This window comes from Salvelinus sp. IW2-2015, linkage group LG16 (assembly GCF_002910315.2).
Source record: "Salvelinus sp. IW2-2015 linkage group LG16, ASM291031v2, whole genome shotgun sequence".
In the NCBI taxonomy this organism is placed as follows: Eukaryota; Metazoa; Chordata; class Actinopteri; order Salmoniformes; family Salmonidae; genus Salvelinus; species Salvelinus sp. IW2-2015.
This window is the reverse complement of record NC_036856.1, coordinates 11016683-11033497: the sequence shown is the minus strand read 5'-3', so window position 1 is coordinate 11033497 and position 16815 is coordinate 11016683. Positions and strand designations below refer to the sequence as shown.

The 16815-nt window shown below is 44.1% G+C and overlaps 2 protein-coding genes across 2 annotated transcripts; one reads left to right on the top strand and one right to left on the bottom strand.

The window, feature by feature from the left end:
* The first annotated feature begins 1146 nt into the window (after nucleotides 1–1146).
* LOC111975750 (myeloid-derived growth factor) lies at nucleotides 1147–11845 on the top strand. The gene is made up of 6 exons (XM_024004312.3): nucleotides 1147–1418; nucleotides 3314–3364; nucleotides 3607–3668; nucleotides 3910–3991; nucleotides 11067–11139; nucleotides 11378–11845. The coding sequence occupies exons 1-6, from the start codon at nucleotides 1275–1277 to the stop codon at nucleotides 11455–11457; spliced, it is 492 nt and encodes a 163-aa protein (XP_023860080.1). The 5' UTR covers nucleotides 1147–1274; the 3' UTR covers nucleotides 11458–11845.
* A 1615-nt stretch (nucleotides 11846–13460) lies between these two features.
* Nucleotides 13461–16444, bottom strand: LOC111975749 (uncharacterized). Its single transcript, XM_024004311.2, has 2 exons — nucleotides 15245–16444; nucleotides 13461–14349 (listed from the first exon to the last, which is right to left on the bottom strand). The coding sequence occupies exons 1-2, from the start codon at nucleotides 16370–16372 to the stop codon at nucleotides 13570–13572; spliced, it is 1908 nt and encodes a 635-aa protein (XP_023860079.1). The 5' UTR covers nucleotides 16373–16444; the 3' UTR covers nucleotides 13461–13569.
* Between the last annotated feature and the right edge of the window lie 371 nt (nucleotides 16445–16815).

The window sequence follows — 16815 nt, the reverse complement described above, 5'->3', positions numbered from 1 at the left end:
TGGTTATGACATGATTCCATATCTGTTATTTCATAGTTTTGAAATCTTCACTATTATTCTACAATGTAGAAAATAGTAAAAAATAAAGAAAAACCCTGGAATGAGTAGATCGACTCGGTACTGGTACCCCGTGTATATAGCCAAGTTGTCATCACTCATTGTGTATTTATTATTACTTTTATTATTACATGTTATTACTTTTCTATTATTTCTCAATTTTCTCCCTCTCTGGATTGTTGGGAAGGGCCCGTAAGTAAGCATTTTACTGTTAATCTACACCTTTRGTTTACCAAGCATGTGACGAATAACATTTTATTTTATTTCCATGTGATGACACTCACACAAAAATTCTTGGTGCTTTCAAGACAACTGGGAACTCGAGGTCCGACTTTCCAACTGGGAACTTGGAGATCTCTGACTTCAGTGCGTTAATGACATTTGGGAATTTAGGGAAAAAACTAGCTCAGACTGGAAAATATCGTTTTGACCGGTCATCCAAATAGGAATTTGTTATTCTAGAGCTCCGACTTTCCAACACAGATGCCATTAACGCACTGAAGTCTGAGATATCGGAGTTCACAGTTATTTGTACGCATTTTATCTGGCAACCATCCATTTATATATACACTAGACAACTCTTAGGGGGCGCTGTGTTGAAGCCACCATGCCTCCATCTTAGCACTCCCCACCGCTGTAATCTTTTTTTAGAAGCGATAGAAATGCATTTATTAATGTCTACATTATTTTTTACCACATGTATTATATTACAGACACCTTAATGCATACTTTTACATTGTATTATGTGAGCTAAACATAAAACATTTAAAAATTGATATAAACATATTCCTTAAAGCATCATTTTTAGAGATTACTAATGTTACTATCCCCAGTAAAAAAAAAAAAACGTAAATACTTGTAGTTGAAATACTGTACAATTCCATTCATTCCTATGGAGGATCGAGTGGTGCAGCGGTCTAAGGCACTGCATATCAGTGCTAGAGGCGTCACTACAGACCCTGGTTTGATTCCAGGCTGTATCACAACTGGCCATGATTGTCCCAGCGTCGTCATGGTTAGGTCGTCYTTGTAAATAAGAACTTGTTCTTAACTGACTTGCCTAGTTAAATAAAGGTTAAATAAAAAATGTAATACCGGGGAGTGCCAATATGGCCGACTGGTGTCTTCAACTCCTCTCAAGGGCCAATACATAGCCTCTGTAATCCAGAGTTTATATACATCACTTCCTGCAAACCATTCAATATCAGTAGACCAAAATGGCCATCATCAATAACTTGTCTTTTCTTGCATTATTGTTTGTAACATTAACAGTTGCGTTGGCTAGTGCCGATGACCGAACGAAAACGGTGGAATTCAACGTAAAACCCGGCGGAGAGGTGCACACGTTCTCCGAGAAAATGGTAAACGATATTAGCTAATTAACGTTAGTTATGCTAGCTTGGTAGAGAGCTGTGATGCATGAAAGCTCACAACAACATTCAGCTAGGAAACAGTACTGCTAGTCAGCTAGTGAAGTCGTGTATGCTGCATTGTGTGCTCAGCACAATTTTGTCGTTAAGGAGCTGTTTATCTGACTATTTATTAGATAACGTGTGTGGCACATATGCATACGAATTGACTGCTTAGCCAAAGAGGGTTAGCCAGCATGCTAACTTGCTGGATAATTCCCTGCAAGCTATCTTGTTGTTGAATATTCACATAGCTATGCTTGCTAATTAAAATAACAACCAGGCATATGATGACACCACACAGTTTTCAATTAGAATTCATATCTAAAAACAACCAAGATTTTGAAAAGTCTTTGGTCCGTCGCATGATGATGAGGAAACGACCTCTGATATGCTGACACGTCTCTACTAGAGTGCCACAAGGAGGCCATTCATTGGTCTAGAATTTAGCTATATTTCCCCCATGCTAATTTTCCAGAGTCAATAGCTGTGTTCGAATACTCATACTAACCTACTATTTGTGACGTAAATTGCTTATTGGTCATAGTATGGATATTTTTTATTTACAACAAATCAGTACAAAAGGTACGTTTTTTAAAATAGATTTATTTAACTAGGCAAGTCAGTTTATTTAATCTCTCTCATATATATATATATTATCCAGTTTATTTAATCTATATCTATTATCCAGTTTATTTTGTAACTCAATCAGTTCCATCTTCTCCTCCCCATGAGGCTGGCTGGGGACCTCTGAGATGATCACCTTTTCCTCCTCAGCTCTTCTGGTCTTAGCAAGATGACTAGCAGATTAAATCTTTTTATATACATATATATTTTTTACYCRTTTTTCTGCCCAATTTCGTGGTATCCAATTGGTAGTTAGTCTTATCTCATCACTGCAACTCCCGTACGGACTCGGGAGAGGCGAAGGTCGAGAGCCGTGCGTCCTGCGAAACACAACCAACCAAGCCACACTGCTTCTTGACACAATGCCCACTTAAACCGGAAGCCAGCCTCAACAATGTGTCGGAGGAAACACCGTACACCTGGCGACTGTCAGCGTGCACTGAGCCCGGCCCGCCACAGGAGTCGCTTGTGCGTGATGGGACAAAGACATCCCTGCCGGCCAAACCCWCCCCTAACCCGGACGACGCTGGGCCAATTGTGCCCAGCGTCGACCCTGATTGGTTGAAAGCCGTGGTAAATGATGCCATGTTCAAAACAACTGGGAACTAGGAAATCTCCAACTTCTGACTTCAGTGCGTTAGACAACTGGGAACTTGGGAAAAAGTTTTGAACCGTCATCCAAGTCGGAAACTGGCATCTTTCTAGAGCTCCGACTTTCTGACGACTGACATCATGATATGACCTAGTTTTTTTCTCAAGTTCCCAGTTGTCTTAAAAGCACCATGAGACAATATACCACGAGTATGATGCAAAACAACTTGTTTATTGTTCTAATTACACTGGTAACCTCTTTATAATAGCAATAGCGCACCTCAGGGGTTTGTGGTATATGGCCAATATATCACGGCTAAGGGCTGTATCCAGGCACCCCGTGTTGCGTTGTGCTAAGAACAGCCCTTAGCCGTGGTGTATTGGCCATATACCACACCCCTCGGTCCTTAMTGCTTAAATATACAATAGTAGCCTATGCATTTGAAAATCAAGTCCCACTATTTATTTCAAATTGCAGATCTTTGAAATAATAATGAGCTAATCAGCTGTAACTTGACTCCCAAACAATGAACCCACATTTGTCTTGTCTATTAATTATGTTCATTCCTATCTCTATTTAATCACCAAGAAAATGTAATTAATTTCTACAATTCCTACTTCTTTCACAGAGAGAATATGAATGTTCATTTACTTATGCATCACAAGGGGGAACCAATGAGGTAAGTTGTATCCTAATCACAGTCGAGGTTATTTCAACCTAATAAATAGGACATTTCATTCTAGTCTAGCGTTGAAACATAGGCTACCTGCTGTAAACGGATGAATAGCTTTCTAGTGTAAAACTCAATTCTAAAGTAGATCAACAGAGAGTACATTTCAACCTTTGTCATACTACTCGGATATCTAAAGAATGATCAAAATCTTGATATTCTAATAACAGGTATTCGTGTTGTTTTAACAGCAATGGCTGATGAGTGTGGGCCTAAGCGATGATGACGGCCTGTTCTCCTGCTCAGTGTGGAGGTAAGCTGTAAATCAGTCAGAGGCTACACTCTGAACAACGGACGTTAGGATGCAGAGATCCATGTACACTGAATTACTTACTCATTCAAGTGCCGCATGGTGGTTATTCACCCGAGATGTCCCAGGTCAATCAGTTCCAGTTTGTCATCTTGGCTTTGCCTAATAAATAACTAATAGCGGAATCAGACTTCTGTAGTGATTTAATCAGTCTTCATTTTGATTTCTTCCTTTTTGTTGACAGACCCCAGGGGAAGTCCTACTTGTTTTTCACTCAGTTCAAGGCAGAGCTGAAAGGAGCCAAGATTGAATATGCCAGCGCATATGTAAGTATCCAACATACAGATGGGTAATCTAATTTGCTATCATATCTGCATCTCTACATAATAATGCATTGGAGCAGAAACATTGCGAACATGTTTTGTTGTATAAAGAAGATTAACATATGTCCAATATCAGCATATCGTTGCTGTAGCATTGACTTGTCTTCCCCTATGGTCTCCTGGTTCAAGTGCACCATTTACTGTCTGTGATAATGAGGTAAAACTGCACATCCCCATGGAAACATTTCTTCTGAGTTTCCAGTGTGTACCTACACATTAAAAAGAAAGGAGGACCAAGGCACTCTTCATATAATTAATTAAAATGCCTTTATTAGTATGGCATGTTCAATAGAAACAAAGTTGTTTAAAAAAAGCTGAACCGGCGTTTCGGCTGCATGGCCTTCGTCAGGGAGTGACATTGTCTGACTTCTGTCTGTTTTTATCCTGATTTACTGGCAAGCTAAATCAAGCTAGTATAGGGTTTTATATGGGTAGAGATTATCAGAGAGAGTTATGGCAATCATATACTGTAGGTACAGTGGGAGAACAAGTATTTGATACACTGCCGATTTTTGCAGGTTTCCTACTTACAAAGCATGTAGAGGTCTGTAATTTTTATCATAGGTACACTTCAACTGTGAGAGACGAATCTAAAACAAAAATCCAGAAAATCACATTGTATGATTTTTTAAGTAATTAATTTGCATTTTATTGCATGACAATTATTTGATACATCAGAAAAGCAGAACTTAATATTTGGTACAGAAACCTTTGTTTGCAATTAGAGATCATACGTTTCCTGTAGTTCTTGACCAGGTTTGCACACACTGCAGCAGGGATTTTGGCCCACTCCTCCATAAGAACCTTCTCCAGATCCTTCAGGTTTCGGGGCTGTCGCTGGGCAATACGGACTTTCAGCTCCCTCCAAAGATTTCTATTGGTTCAGGTCTGGAGACTGGCTAGGCCACTCTAGACCTTGAGATGCTTCTTACGGAGCCACTCCTTAGTTGCCCTGGCTGTGTGTGTTTCGGTCGTTGTCATGCTGGAAGACCCAGCCACGACCCATCTTCAATGCTCTTACTGAGGGAAGGAGGTTGTTGGCCAAGATCTCGCGATACATGGCCCCATCCATCCTCTCCTCAATACGGTGCAGTCGTCCTGTCCCCTTTGCAGAAAAGCAACCCCAAAGAATGTTTCCACCTCCATGCTTCACGGTTGGGATGGTGTTCTTGGGGTTGTACTCATCCTTCTTCTTCCTCCAAACACGGCGAGTGGAGTTTAGACCAAAAGCTCTATTTTTGTCTCATCAGACACACATGACCTTCTCCCATTCCTCCTCTGGATCATCCAGATGGTCATTGGCAAACTTCAGACGGGCCTGGACATGCGCTGGCTTGAGCAGGGGGACCTTCGTGCACTGCAGGATTTTAATCCATGATAGCGTAGTGTTTTACTAATGGTTTTTCTTTGAGACTGTGGTCCCAGCTCTCTTCAGGTCATTGACCAGGTCCTGCCGTGTAGTTCTGGGCTGATCCCTCACCTTCCTCATGATCATTGATACCCCACGAGGTGAGATCTTGCATGGAGCCCCAGACCAAGGGTGATTGACCGTCATCTTGAACTTCTTCCATTTCTAATAATTGCGCCAACAGTTGTTGCCTTCTCACCAAGCTGCTTGCCTATTGTCCTGTAGCCCATCCCAGCCTTGTGCAGGTCTACAATTTTATCCCTGATGTCCTTACACAAGCTCTCTGGTCTTGCCCATTGTGGAGAGGTTGGAGTCTGTTTGATTGAGTGTGTGGACAGGTGTCTTTTATACAGGTAACGAGTTCAAACAGGTGCAGTTAACAGGTAATGAGTGGAGAACAAGGGGCTTCTTAAGAAAAACTAGCAGGTCTGTGAGAGCTGGAATTCTTACTGGTTGGTAGGATGATCAAATACTTGTCATGCAATAAAATGCAAAATTACTTAAAAAATCATACAATGTGATTTTCTGTATTTTTTTGTTTTAGATTCCGTCTCTCACAGTTGAAGTGTACCTATGATAAAAATTACAGACCTTTACATGCTTTGTAAGTAGGAAAACCTGCAAAATCGGCAGTGTATCAAATACTTGTTCTCCCCACTGTATGTGTTTATTTGGACAGTGAGGCTAAAACTTTTAATTTGGCTCTACATTCCAGCATTTTGGATTTGAGATCAAATGTTTTATGAGGCGACAGTACAGAATATCACCTTTTATTTGAGGGTATTTTCCTACATATGTTTTACCGTTTAGAGATGAAAGCACTTTATGTATCTATTCCCCCCATTTAAAAGGTGTCGTTAATTTATTACTATTTTCGGCTGGCGTCAAGCCAGCCCAATTTTCAAACGCACACTTGTTTGCAATTCCGACCTGTTGGCGCTCTTCAGGTTTCAAACACTAGCGCCAGGATTGGTAATTTACCTGAGCTCGCTTGCACGGAGATGGGAGGGGTGGCAATATCTGAGGTGTGTCCTTAACATGCCAATTTCAGGCAGCGCTGGTGGGGATATTTTAAGACCAAACCCTAAACTGGTAACACGCATGGTTATGGATTTTTCGCATGGATTTTGATAGCGGAAGCGCAGCCTATCCAGCCGTGACGCACATTCCCCACATGCACATCGAACAAGATAGATTTTAGTGCACATTAACCTCATATTTAGAAACATAATAAACTCATGTTTTTTCCCCCATTTTAATTTGATTAAAAACCATAGCCTCCACTTCTCTCAAAGTTTTTTTTTMGGGGGGTGGGGGGGTTGTGCCCAATGCGTTCGCCAAGTAGCCAACACTATCATAAAGGGTTTGACTCATGAGACKGCTTTGAAATATATCTTAAATCACCGAAGCTTAATTAAAATATCAAGTTTGGGAGTTTATCCTTTTTACTGTAGCTATGTACAATTACCTACATTATTTTAGCCAGCTTATTATTATTTTGGATGTGCATAAAAACCCCTCCATGTAGGCTATATTCCCATAATGCAGTGGTGGAACAAGTATCCAATTGTCATACTTGACTGAAAGTAAGAATACCTTAATAAAAAAAGACTAAAGTGGAAGTTACCCAGTAAAATACTAGAGTAAAAGTCTAGAAGTATTTGGTTTTAAATATACTTAAGTATCAAAAGTAAATGTAATTACTAAAATATACTTTATGAAAATGTAAAAGTAGAAATCATTTAAAATTCCTTTTATTAAGCAAACCAGATGGCACCATGTTATTTTAATTTATGGACAGCCAGGGGCACACTCCAACACACAGACATATTTAATTACAAACGAAGCATGTTAGTTTAGTCAGTCCGCCAGATCAGAGGCAGGAGGGATGACCAGTGTGCGAATTGGACCATTTTCCTGTCCTGTTAAGCATAAAAAACGGTAACAAGTACTTTTGGGTGTCAGGGAAAATGTATGGAGTAAAAAGTACATACATTTTCTTTAGGAAGGTAAAAGTTGTAAAACATATAAATAGTAAAGTACAGATACCCCGAAAAACTACTTAAGTAGTACTTTAATAAACTGTATCAATCCACAACGGACTAGAAAGAMAATTTTCCGTGCCCCCAGCCGATTTGGAGTTGGTTGACAACACGAAGACCTCAATAACAGATGCCCATAAACTTCCTTCAAGTCATTGCGCTAATGCTATTTGGCATTGGCTCACAACACTACTAACTTCCTTCATACTGGACACAGTGACATAAAAATGGTATCCACGACTTCATCTGACTCTGGGGAAGTACTGTATTTAGAGGGCCTCATTGCCAAAATACCGAAGTATTCCTTTACGCCATCAAAACCCAGCCCTTTCATTGAACTCATAATTCCTCCAGGGAAAATAGCTACATTTTATAGCCCTATCGTTAAGGTTTACATTGCATTAGGTTTGTTAAGAAAAGAGCCCTTAGTGTAGGCCTGTTAAATCAGTCATAGTTATCCCTAATCATGGTAGCATCCACATTAATGTAGAAGTGTTCAGAAACATATTCTATTCTTATTTACAATAAAAGTGATCTCAAATGACACGATATACACTGCTCAAAAAAATAAAGGGAARACTAAAATAACACATCCTAGATCTGAATGAATGAAATATTCTTATTAAATACTTTTTTCTTTACATAGTTGAATGTGCTGACAACAAAATCACACAAAAATGATCAATGTAAATCAAATTTATCAACCCATGGAGGTCTGGATTTGGAGTCACACTCAAAATTAGTGGAAAACCACACTACAGGCTGATCCAACTTTGATGTAATGTCCTTAAAACAAGTCAAAATGAGGCTCAGTAGTGTGTGTGGCCTCACGTGCCTGTATGACCTCCCTACAACGCCTGGGCATGCTCCTGATGAGGTGGCGGATGGTTCATGAGGGATCTCCTCCCAGACCTGGACTAAAGCATCCGCCAACTCCTGGCACAGTCTGTGGTGCAAACGTGGCGTTGGTGGATGGCAGCGACATGATGTCCCAGATGTGCTCAATTGGATTCAGGTCTGGGGAACGGGCGGGCCAGTCCATAGCATCAATGCCTTCCTCTTGCAGGAACTGCTGACACACTCCAGCCACATGAGGTCTAGCATTGTCTTGCATTAGGAGGAACCCAGGGCTAACCGCACCAGCATATGGTCTCACAAGGGGTCTGAGGATCTCATCTCGGTACCTAATGGCAGTCAGGCTACCTCTTGGCGAGCACATGGAGGGGCTGTGCGGCCCCCCAAAAGAAATGCCACCCCACACCCATGACTGACCCACCGCCAAAACGGTCATGCTGGAGGATGTTGCAGGCAGCAGAACGTTCTCCACGGCGTCTCCAGACTCTGTTCATGTCTGTTCACATGTGTCTCAGTGTGAACCTGCTTTCATCTGTGAAGACACAGGGCGCCAGTGGCGAATTTGCCAATCTTGGTGTTCTCTGGCAAATGCCAAACGTCCTGCACGGTCTTGGGCTGTAATCACACCCCCACCTTGGACGTCGGGCCTCATATACCACCCCTCAAGGAGTCTGTTTCTGACCGTTTGAGCAGACACATGCACATTTGTGGCCTGCTGGAGTCATTTTGCAGGGCTCTGGCAGTGCTCCACCTGCTCCTCTTGCACAAAGGCGGAGCGTAGCGGTCCTGCTGCTGGGGTTGTTGCCCTCCTACGGCCTCCTCCACGTCTCCTGATGTACTGGCCTGTCTCCTGGTAGCGCCTCCATGCTCTGGACACTACGCTGACAGACACAGCAAACCTTCTTGCCACAGCTCGCATTGATGTGCCATCCTGGATGAATGGCTGCACTACCTGAGCCACTTGTGTGGGTTGTAGACTCCGTCTCATGCTACCACTAGAGTGAAAGCACCGCCAGCATTCAAAAGTGACCATAACATCAGCCAGGAAGCATAGGAACTGAGAAGTGGTCTGTGGTCACCACCTGCAGAACCACTCCTTTATTGGGGGTGTCTTGCTAATTGCCTATAATTTCCACCTTTTGTCTATTCCATTTGCACAACAGCATGTGAAATCTATTGTCAATCAGTGTTGCTTCCTAAGTGGACAGTTTGATTTCACAGAAGTGMGATTGACTTGGAGTTACATTGTGTTGTTTAAGTGTTCCCTTTATTTTTTGGAGCAGTGTATTATTTACCATTCATTTCTATTGGGCACAACAAAATCTGAAACACGACCAAAACAAACTGCAAATGCATCCAACAAGTTTGTAGAGTCACAAACCTGATGTAGTCATTGCGTGCTAGGAATATGGGACAAAGTATTACATTTGACTAAATGTAATACACTATGTGAATTAGTCCAAATAATTGACACCTTCAAATGGGGGGGGACTAGATTGCCGACAAAGTGCTTTCATTTCTAAATGGAAAAAATTGTTTGAAAATACCCTCAAATGAAAGGTGACATTATGTATTGTCGCCTCATTAAAAAAAACATTTTCTCAAATCCAAAATGCTGGAGTATAGAGTCAAATTAAAAGATTGAAAGAAATGTGAGTCGTATTCAGTATGTTTAGTAATTGCTTGCTTTTCTAAAGTCTACTAATATTGCCAGCAGGCATCCCAGCTAAAATAGACAAGCTAGCTACTCTTAACTTGATTGATTGCCTGAAATGGCTTCTTGGTAGCTAGTTATGAGGTTGGGCGATTGGGAATATCTGGGCTAGGCAAAGCCTACTTTAAAAAATTCCTAGGTGGTTAGTAGTATTACAGAGAAACAACAAATGTAACAAAATAGTTTATTGGTTTTAAACAGGACAAATCTGAGGGGGAACGTGCCGCTGTCCCCCGTTATGGGCTCTGTAGGGGGGTGAATTTGAGAGAACTGTATATATTGCAGTCAGAGAATACATTGTTAGCATGTTGCATTCAGATCTAACAATGTATTCTTCTCCAAAGTGAATGATGCAGTGTTCAGAGTACAGGCAACGGTCTCAGATTAGTCGCATCACATGTATGTTGCACACAGAGTTCTAAGGCAGTGATTCCCAAACCTGTTTGTGCTGCGACCCACCCACCGTAAGCTTTTGATATCTCCCTCTGATTTACTAAGTAAACTAGACCAATGAAGTCACGACCCAGTTTCTCGTCACAACTCCACACGAATCAATGGCAACCCACCAGTGGTTTCCAAAACTCCATTCAGGGAAACACTGTTCTGAAACCACTGTTCTGAGGAATCTGACAGGGGGAGGAGGCTTTGTACATCGCAGCACACACACACCGCTCTACCACAGGGCTCTCGTTGAACAGCTGCTCTTGCAAGGACAAAGCCCCAGACAGACGCTGTCATCAGAACAGCACTGTTCAACCTCTCCTCCTGCCGTCACTGTCCCCTGGGAAAAGACAGAAAAAAAATGACTCACTAAGCGTTGTGATGAAAATAACCAGTGCCCCTGAGAAGCAGATTAACTCCTCAACCTTGTCTCTCCACTAACTCTCCTTGCCTCTGTCGTGATGACTTTTTTTTCCATTCACCCTCCCATTCCCTCGTTTGTTATTTATTTTCTCGTCAATCCCCTGCTCTCATCTCTCCCCGTCATCCTCTCCACAGTCCCAGACTGCAGCGGGAGGACAGAGGGATGTGACTTTGAGCGAAGATGAATTCACTGTGGGAGATTCTACAGGTGAGATGACTAGTCTTACTGCTGATCTACTACACTCTCCACCTGTCTGTCACAGCAGCTCAAAACTGGATGGAATTGATGATGGATCTATAATTCTGCCTTCATAGCTATGATTTTCCAAACTGAAGATTTAATCTACAATTTATTACAACAATCTACTGAATGTTGTTTTTGATTGAACGTTGTACTTGTGTTATGATGATGCGGTAACTCATTTCCTCTCCTGTCGCCCTTTCAGTGACCCACAAAGACGGGAAGTTCCGCGCTGAGCTCTCCAAACTGACCATTATTGGCCGGACACGACACGATGAGCTCTAATTGGCTGGAAATCTGAATGACTATTGTCATATCGTGAGATCCAGGCGAGCTCTCAAGGCAGGCAATGTGCTCTACTGTCCACGACAGTGGCAAATGGATGGCGTTTAAACAAAGGACAGCCTATCAGCTTGGTGGTCTACAACTTTACTGTTCAATAAATCTATATATTTTTGGGGATTTTTTTTTTTTAGGAATATGGCTTTATTGTATGAGAATGTATATGGGYATGTCTGATTTGGCAGGTTTAGAAAGATGTCTCAGAGGAGTTATAAGTCTTATGCTAAGCCAGGGAAATGTGAGTAGTCTATTGTCTTCATCGTGCACACATAAACACAATTATGTTTTTTCCAATCAGTTGCTTCTCTCTGGAAGTAAATGGTTAACCCAGACAGAGTAGAGCAGGGAGCCCAGTTTCTGTGTTTTTGATCTGCATAGAGCACCTGATTCAACCAACCAATCGTCATTCAATGCGGTTGATGACGTTTTACTCCTACCAACAGTCTTAATGAAGCTAGGTTGAGCTTTAGAACAGACACTAATTTGGTCCACCAGGATTGGAGATGTACTGTCTTGCCTTGATTTATGAGACAGTTAGCTAGCAGCACGTACCATATCCATCCAGGTTTATCCCTCTGTCCAGAGGAGGACCTTTGTGTTGATAGTGGAGTCCCCCTCCTCGCCAGCGAGAGTCCCTGGAGTCCCAACAGGAAATGCCACAAGGCGCTGACAGGCATCGAGAGACAAACAGAAAGTTACATTTTTTTAAATAGTCTTTTCTACTCTGTGTTCTGATTCACAATGTGCAACGTATGCTCCAATAAAAGTCATGTCTGGGAATGTGAAATGTTTGTTCTCCTGTTTTGTTTTGACAGAGCTGTGCTTGATCAGAAAGTCCCTGCTGCGTGATGGTTGTCAGCTTGGATTACTTTCAGAAAAGTTGAGTGTGCTGATCTCATGCTCTTGTTTTCCAGTGCACATATTTTCAGTTCAGCAGGTTCCATAGCATTATATCCAGTGCAACTAGAATGTTCCACATAAGAATGGAGCTATTACGCTAAGTAATTCAAAATGCTTAACGTTTTTGGACATTACAAATGTGTGTGGACATCAGTCTTGACAATACATTGTTTTCCCTCTACTACAATGGCTCCTTTATTTGCCAATGGTTTACTTTTTCTGTTGGTTGAGTTGCATTCCATCTCAAACCAAACTATAAACACGTCATTACTATTGTCCATCTGTTACTACTCAAACTGTTTACGTTGAACTTTCCCGTGTCTATTTAAGTATCAAAAAACATAGCCAGAGCCAACATTGTTTAAAATTGCATTGGCATGTATTCCTAAGATCCCTGATTAGAACCATGTTTCCAGTCCAAAAGCATCTGCTGAAGTACATGTCAAGTCCACAAGAGGGCATCAAATTAAACATGATCTACAACATTCAATGACGTTACAACTGGGATACATTTAGATTGCTTCTGAACTACAGACACGATGATACGACCCAATGAGTGAGTCATGACGTCTCTCGTGTAAATGATCTCAGACAGTTTGGCCTGCATTTCCCTGTCTCTCTTTCTTCRTCTGTATCTCCTGACTGACATTTACAGGGAACAGATGACGCTTGTGGAGGAGGGGGGGGTCAGGCTAGAGGCAGTGGAAATGCAATTGCGTCACCACCACGGGCCCTTTGAAGGGTAGGACTAATGATCAGCTGCCCCCCTGTCTCTGTCCCCGTCTCCCCCCTGACATACATCCAAGCACAGGGTAACCAAGTCAGCCAAGAGACGTGACGCCAAAGAGACGTTCTCACTTCCTATTTGGCCCTGTTAATATCCTGCAATGTGAGCATCTGTATCGGGCCCCTAGTCGTTACAAGTACAGTGGAGCCAGCTGTTTCCGTCTCTTATCCTATTAAGATGGGGTCAGAGCCAAGGCAGAAAGGGGGACACGGTGTCAGCACAAACGCAGCATGGCTTTGCTGACATATACTCACCCCGAGACGCCTCCCGTCGCCTTGGAAATTTGGTCTCTGCTCAATATGGCGAGCCTTAAATCACCCTCTACTCCTGCAACTCTGGCTGTGGCTCTATCCATCCGACGGCCTCCCTCACACCGTGGTCGAGAGCAGTCTTCTTTTCACAGTGTATGGGGGAGCCTTCCTGGGATCCTTTCCTTTACTCGCCCGATCAAAGTGTCCATTGTGCGGGTAAGGAGGAGGCTTGCGGCCCCTGGTCCCTGGAACTCTCCCTGGGCCGTGAGGGGCCATCTGGCCCTGGGTTAGCCCCAGTGATTTAGCAGATGTTGGCCTCAGCCCCTCCACCCTGGTCTGGGTCTCAGGGTCTCTGGGTGGTCTGACAGGGAGAGGCTCCACAATGGGTGGCCCCGCTTGGTTCGCTATGGTGACAGAAAGACCAAGGGCAGATGGGTGAGGAGGGGAATTACTTTTTTGGGGGGAAAGCCCAAGGTTGTGAAAGAGAGTAGGGTTGAGGGGGTAATGTAGACTGCTCTTTTTGGGGGAGGAAGCAGGGTTGTGTGGGTAATGCTGACTCTTGACTGATGGAGCAGGGGTGTTGGGGTGAGGTGGGTTGGTACTGAGGGGGGAAAGAGCAGGGGTGGGAGGGCGAACAGGGCTACTCCTATGAGGGCTGGGAGCAGGTTGGTGGGGGAGGCAGACCAGGCTGGAGGCAGGGTTGTGAGGCTGGAGTGAGTTAGTCCTGATGGGGGAAGACAGAGATGCCTCCCCCTGCCTGGCCTCCTCACCCCTGAGCCTCTGGTGGCTGCTGCCCTTCGCCACTCCACTGGAGCTACTGTCGCTGGGCAGGCTGGGGCTGGCCTCCTCTTCATTCAGGTCAATGGACGAGGTCAGCAGCTCAATCTGCTGCACCACCTGTGAGAGGGATTAGGCTACATGGTCAGAGATGAGGCTGGAGAGACGGGGAGAAAATGAGACTGGAGAAAACGTTTGATCTGTGTGCTCGTGTTGTTGCTAGACTAATTGTTTTTTCCTCACTTAACTATTCAAGTTCTCTGGCGTCTTCCTTCAGGTCCCTGACCTGGTCTGAGAAGAGATTTTCCCTGGCCACACTACAACAGCATCGCTGGACGTTTCTCTACACATTTATTCAACTTTCTAACGTTTGCAATACCCTCGCTGTCGGGCTGCGCTGATGCTGAGCTTTCAGATGCAGCCAGATACTGTGAGGGGCCGATTTACGTGTCACTTTTACAGGATGAGGGTCAAGGTTCAGACGTTTGAATAAGTGGATTAAAAGCATGGTTCCAGCTGCTCCCCTGTCAACATCTGTTGGTGGAAGGACTGGAGAGGAGACGGTACCGCTGCTGAGCATCACTTTCAACCATTAGGTAAAATGGAGCATAGCGTACCTTTAAAAATTCAGTGAAATCTTCACTTCTGTGCTTTCATAGAAAGACTGTCCCACTGTGGTGGATAGACACTTTGCAAGCAGTGGTTCTGAGTGCCAGTATTACAGTGTATATCAATGTAGACGCCTCTTTTTAATGATTGTAAAAGTAACAAAGGGACTGGGATTATGCTCTTTCTGGGACGTGCAAAAATAGCCCACGGTACAACTGCTCTTCGCAGTCCCTTCAGGACCTGAAATAGCGTGATAATCTGTTTATACGAATATCAAAGGAACATCAAAAGATCCTAGCTGTAATATTTGTAGGCTATATGACAATAACAGGATCTCGCTCTCCCTCAGAAACAATTTAAAATCCTTCCATCAAAGACAGACCATAGCAAACAGAAATGTCTTTACCTCCTTCATCTCCTGATGGATGTCCTTCAGGCCTCCTAGAACCTCCTCCAAGTTCTCCACCACTCTCCGGATCTGATCCCGGACAACCTTCTGGTGCTTCTTTGACCCAGTCAGGCCTGACCCACTCCTGGAGCCCTGGTCACCTCTGGGGGGCCTGGTTTGGATGTCCTCTGGGACGGGACATGGCTTACTGSGACTCTGCTGGGGTCTGAGAGTGGGACCTCCCATATCTCTCTGAGGAACCTCTGTGGAGAAGATGACATGCAGAGAGCTGGGTCCATTGTAACCCTCCACAGGTCTAGTCAAGTCTTGCTGGTGTAGTTTGGTCTCTGGTCCGCTTACTGGTCTAGTCAAGTCTCTCTGACTGTTTCGGACATTCTTTTTGTTGGACCTCAAGGTGGAACTGAAACTCTGGTGTCTTGGTAAGCCCTGTGTGGCTGTAGCTGAATCCACCCAGCTGGATGTATGAAAGTCTCTCTGACAAGCCTGTCTGGAATAGCCCCAAAGCTGGTCCTCCAAACAAACAGGCACTTTACAGTCGTCTTGACCTTTGAACTGTGTTGGCTGAGCGAGGACGGGGGCCTTCACGTACTTCCTGACTGAAGGGTGTAGTAAAGTCTGGCGGGCGTTCCCAACAAAGGAGCGTTCTGTGTAGTGGTCCCTGACAGACGCCCTATGTCTCAGGCCTGGTGCTGGAGACTGGCCATGGCTCCACCTGGAAGGACTGCCCTCTTGGCTGCTCAAATCTGGCTGCACACGATGCTCCCACAAGCCGAAGTGCAGCCTCTTAGCCTCCAGACCCAGTTCATTCAAATGGGGACCCGTCCTTTCCTTCCCATGTATGTTGTTCATCACCTCTTGTGATGTAAAGCCTACCTTCTTGACTCTGTTGGGATAGGTAAGGTTGGCGTCAGCCCGCCTGCACTGCCCATTGAGTCCCATTTCACTGTGGTGGGCCCTGAGTCCATTGTGAAGCCAGAGGTTGAGATGAGGGTTGCTGTGTTGAAAGCCTCTGTGCTCCCCAGGCACTCTGGTGTCTGAGAACATGATAGAAGCAGTCCAGCAAGCAGTCACAGAGGAAGACTCCTTAAAGAATGAGCTTTTCCTCCAGCTTCCCGCCCTTGCCATTCACATGTAATGTTTTTCTCATTGACTTCCCTCTTTCTCCCCCCAAAAAATGTATTCCGCTTATTTCTTCTTAGACCCCCACTCACTTGCTCTCTTTTCCTGTCCAAGCCTGTGTCTGCCTCTCACTCGCTTTCCCTCCCTGCATCTCTGGCTCAGTTGCTGTGGCACGCTTCCTGTCTCTCCCCCTCTCTCCCTGGCTCTCACTCATTCCCCCTCCCGCCCGCACTGCGCTGGCTCCCCTTCTCGCTCTTTCTTCCTCCCACTCTTTCTCACTGCTGTACCTCCCTCTCCCTCTGTACCTCTCTCTTTCTCCCTCTGTCACTCTCTCTCTCTGTCTGTCTCTCGCCCCTTTATATCCCGCTTGCGGAGGGAGACTAGTGGAACTTCAATCAAGATTCCTGTTTTTTAATCCCTGGTAGACGCTGTGTCTCCACGTGAGCCTC

Bases quoted from the DNA above. Each gene is read 5' to 3' on its own strand.
- LOC111975750 (XM_024004312.3), top strand. From the start codon at position 1,275: ATGGCCATCATCAATAACTTGTCTTTTCTTGCATTATTGTTTGTAACA. The intron at 3,669-3,909 runs GTAAGCTGTAAA...TTTTGTTGACAG, and splicing joins TTCTCCTGCTCAGTGTGGAG to ACCCCAGGGGAAGTCCTACT. The intron at 3,992-11,066 runs GTAAGTATCCAA...TCCTCTCCACAG, and splicing joins TTGAATATGCCAGCGCATAT to TCCCAGACTGCAGCGGGAGG.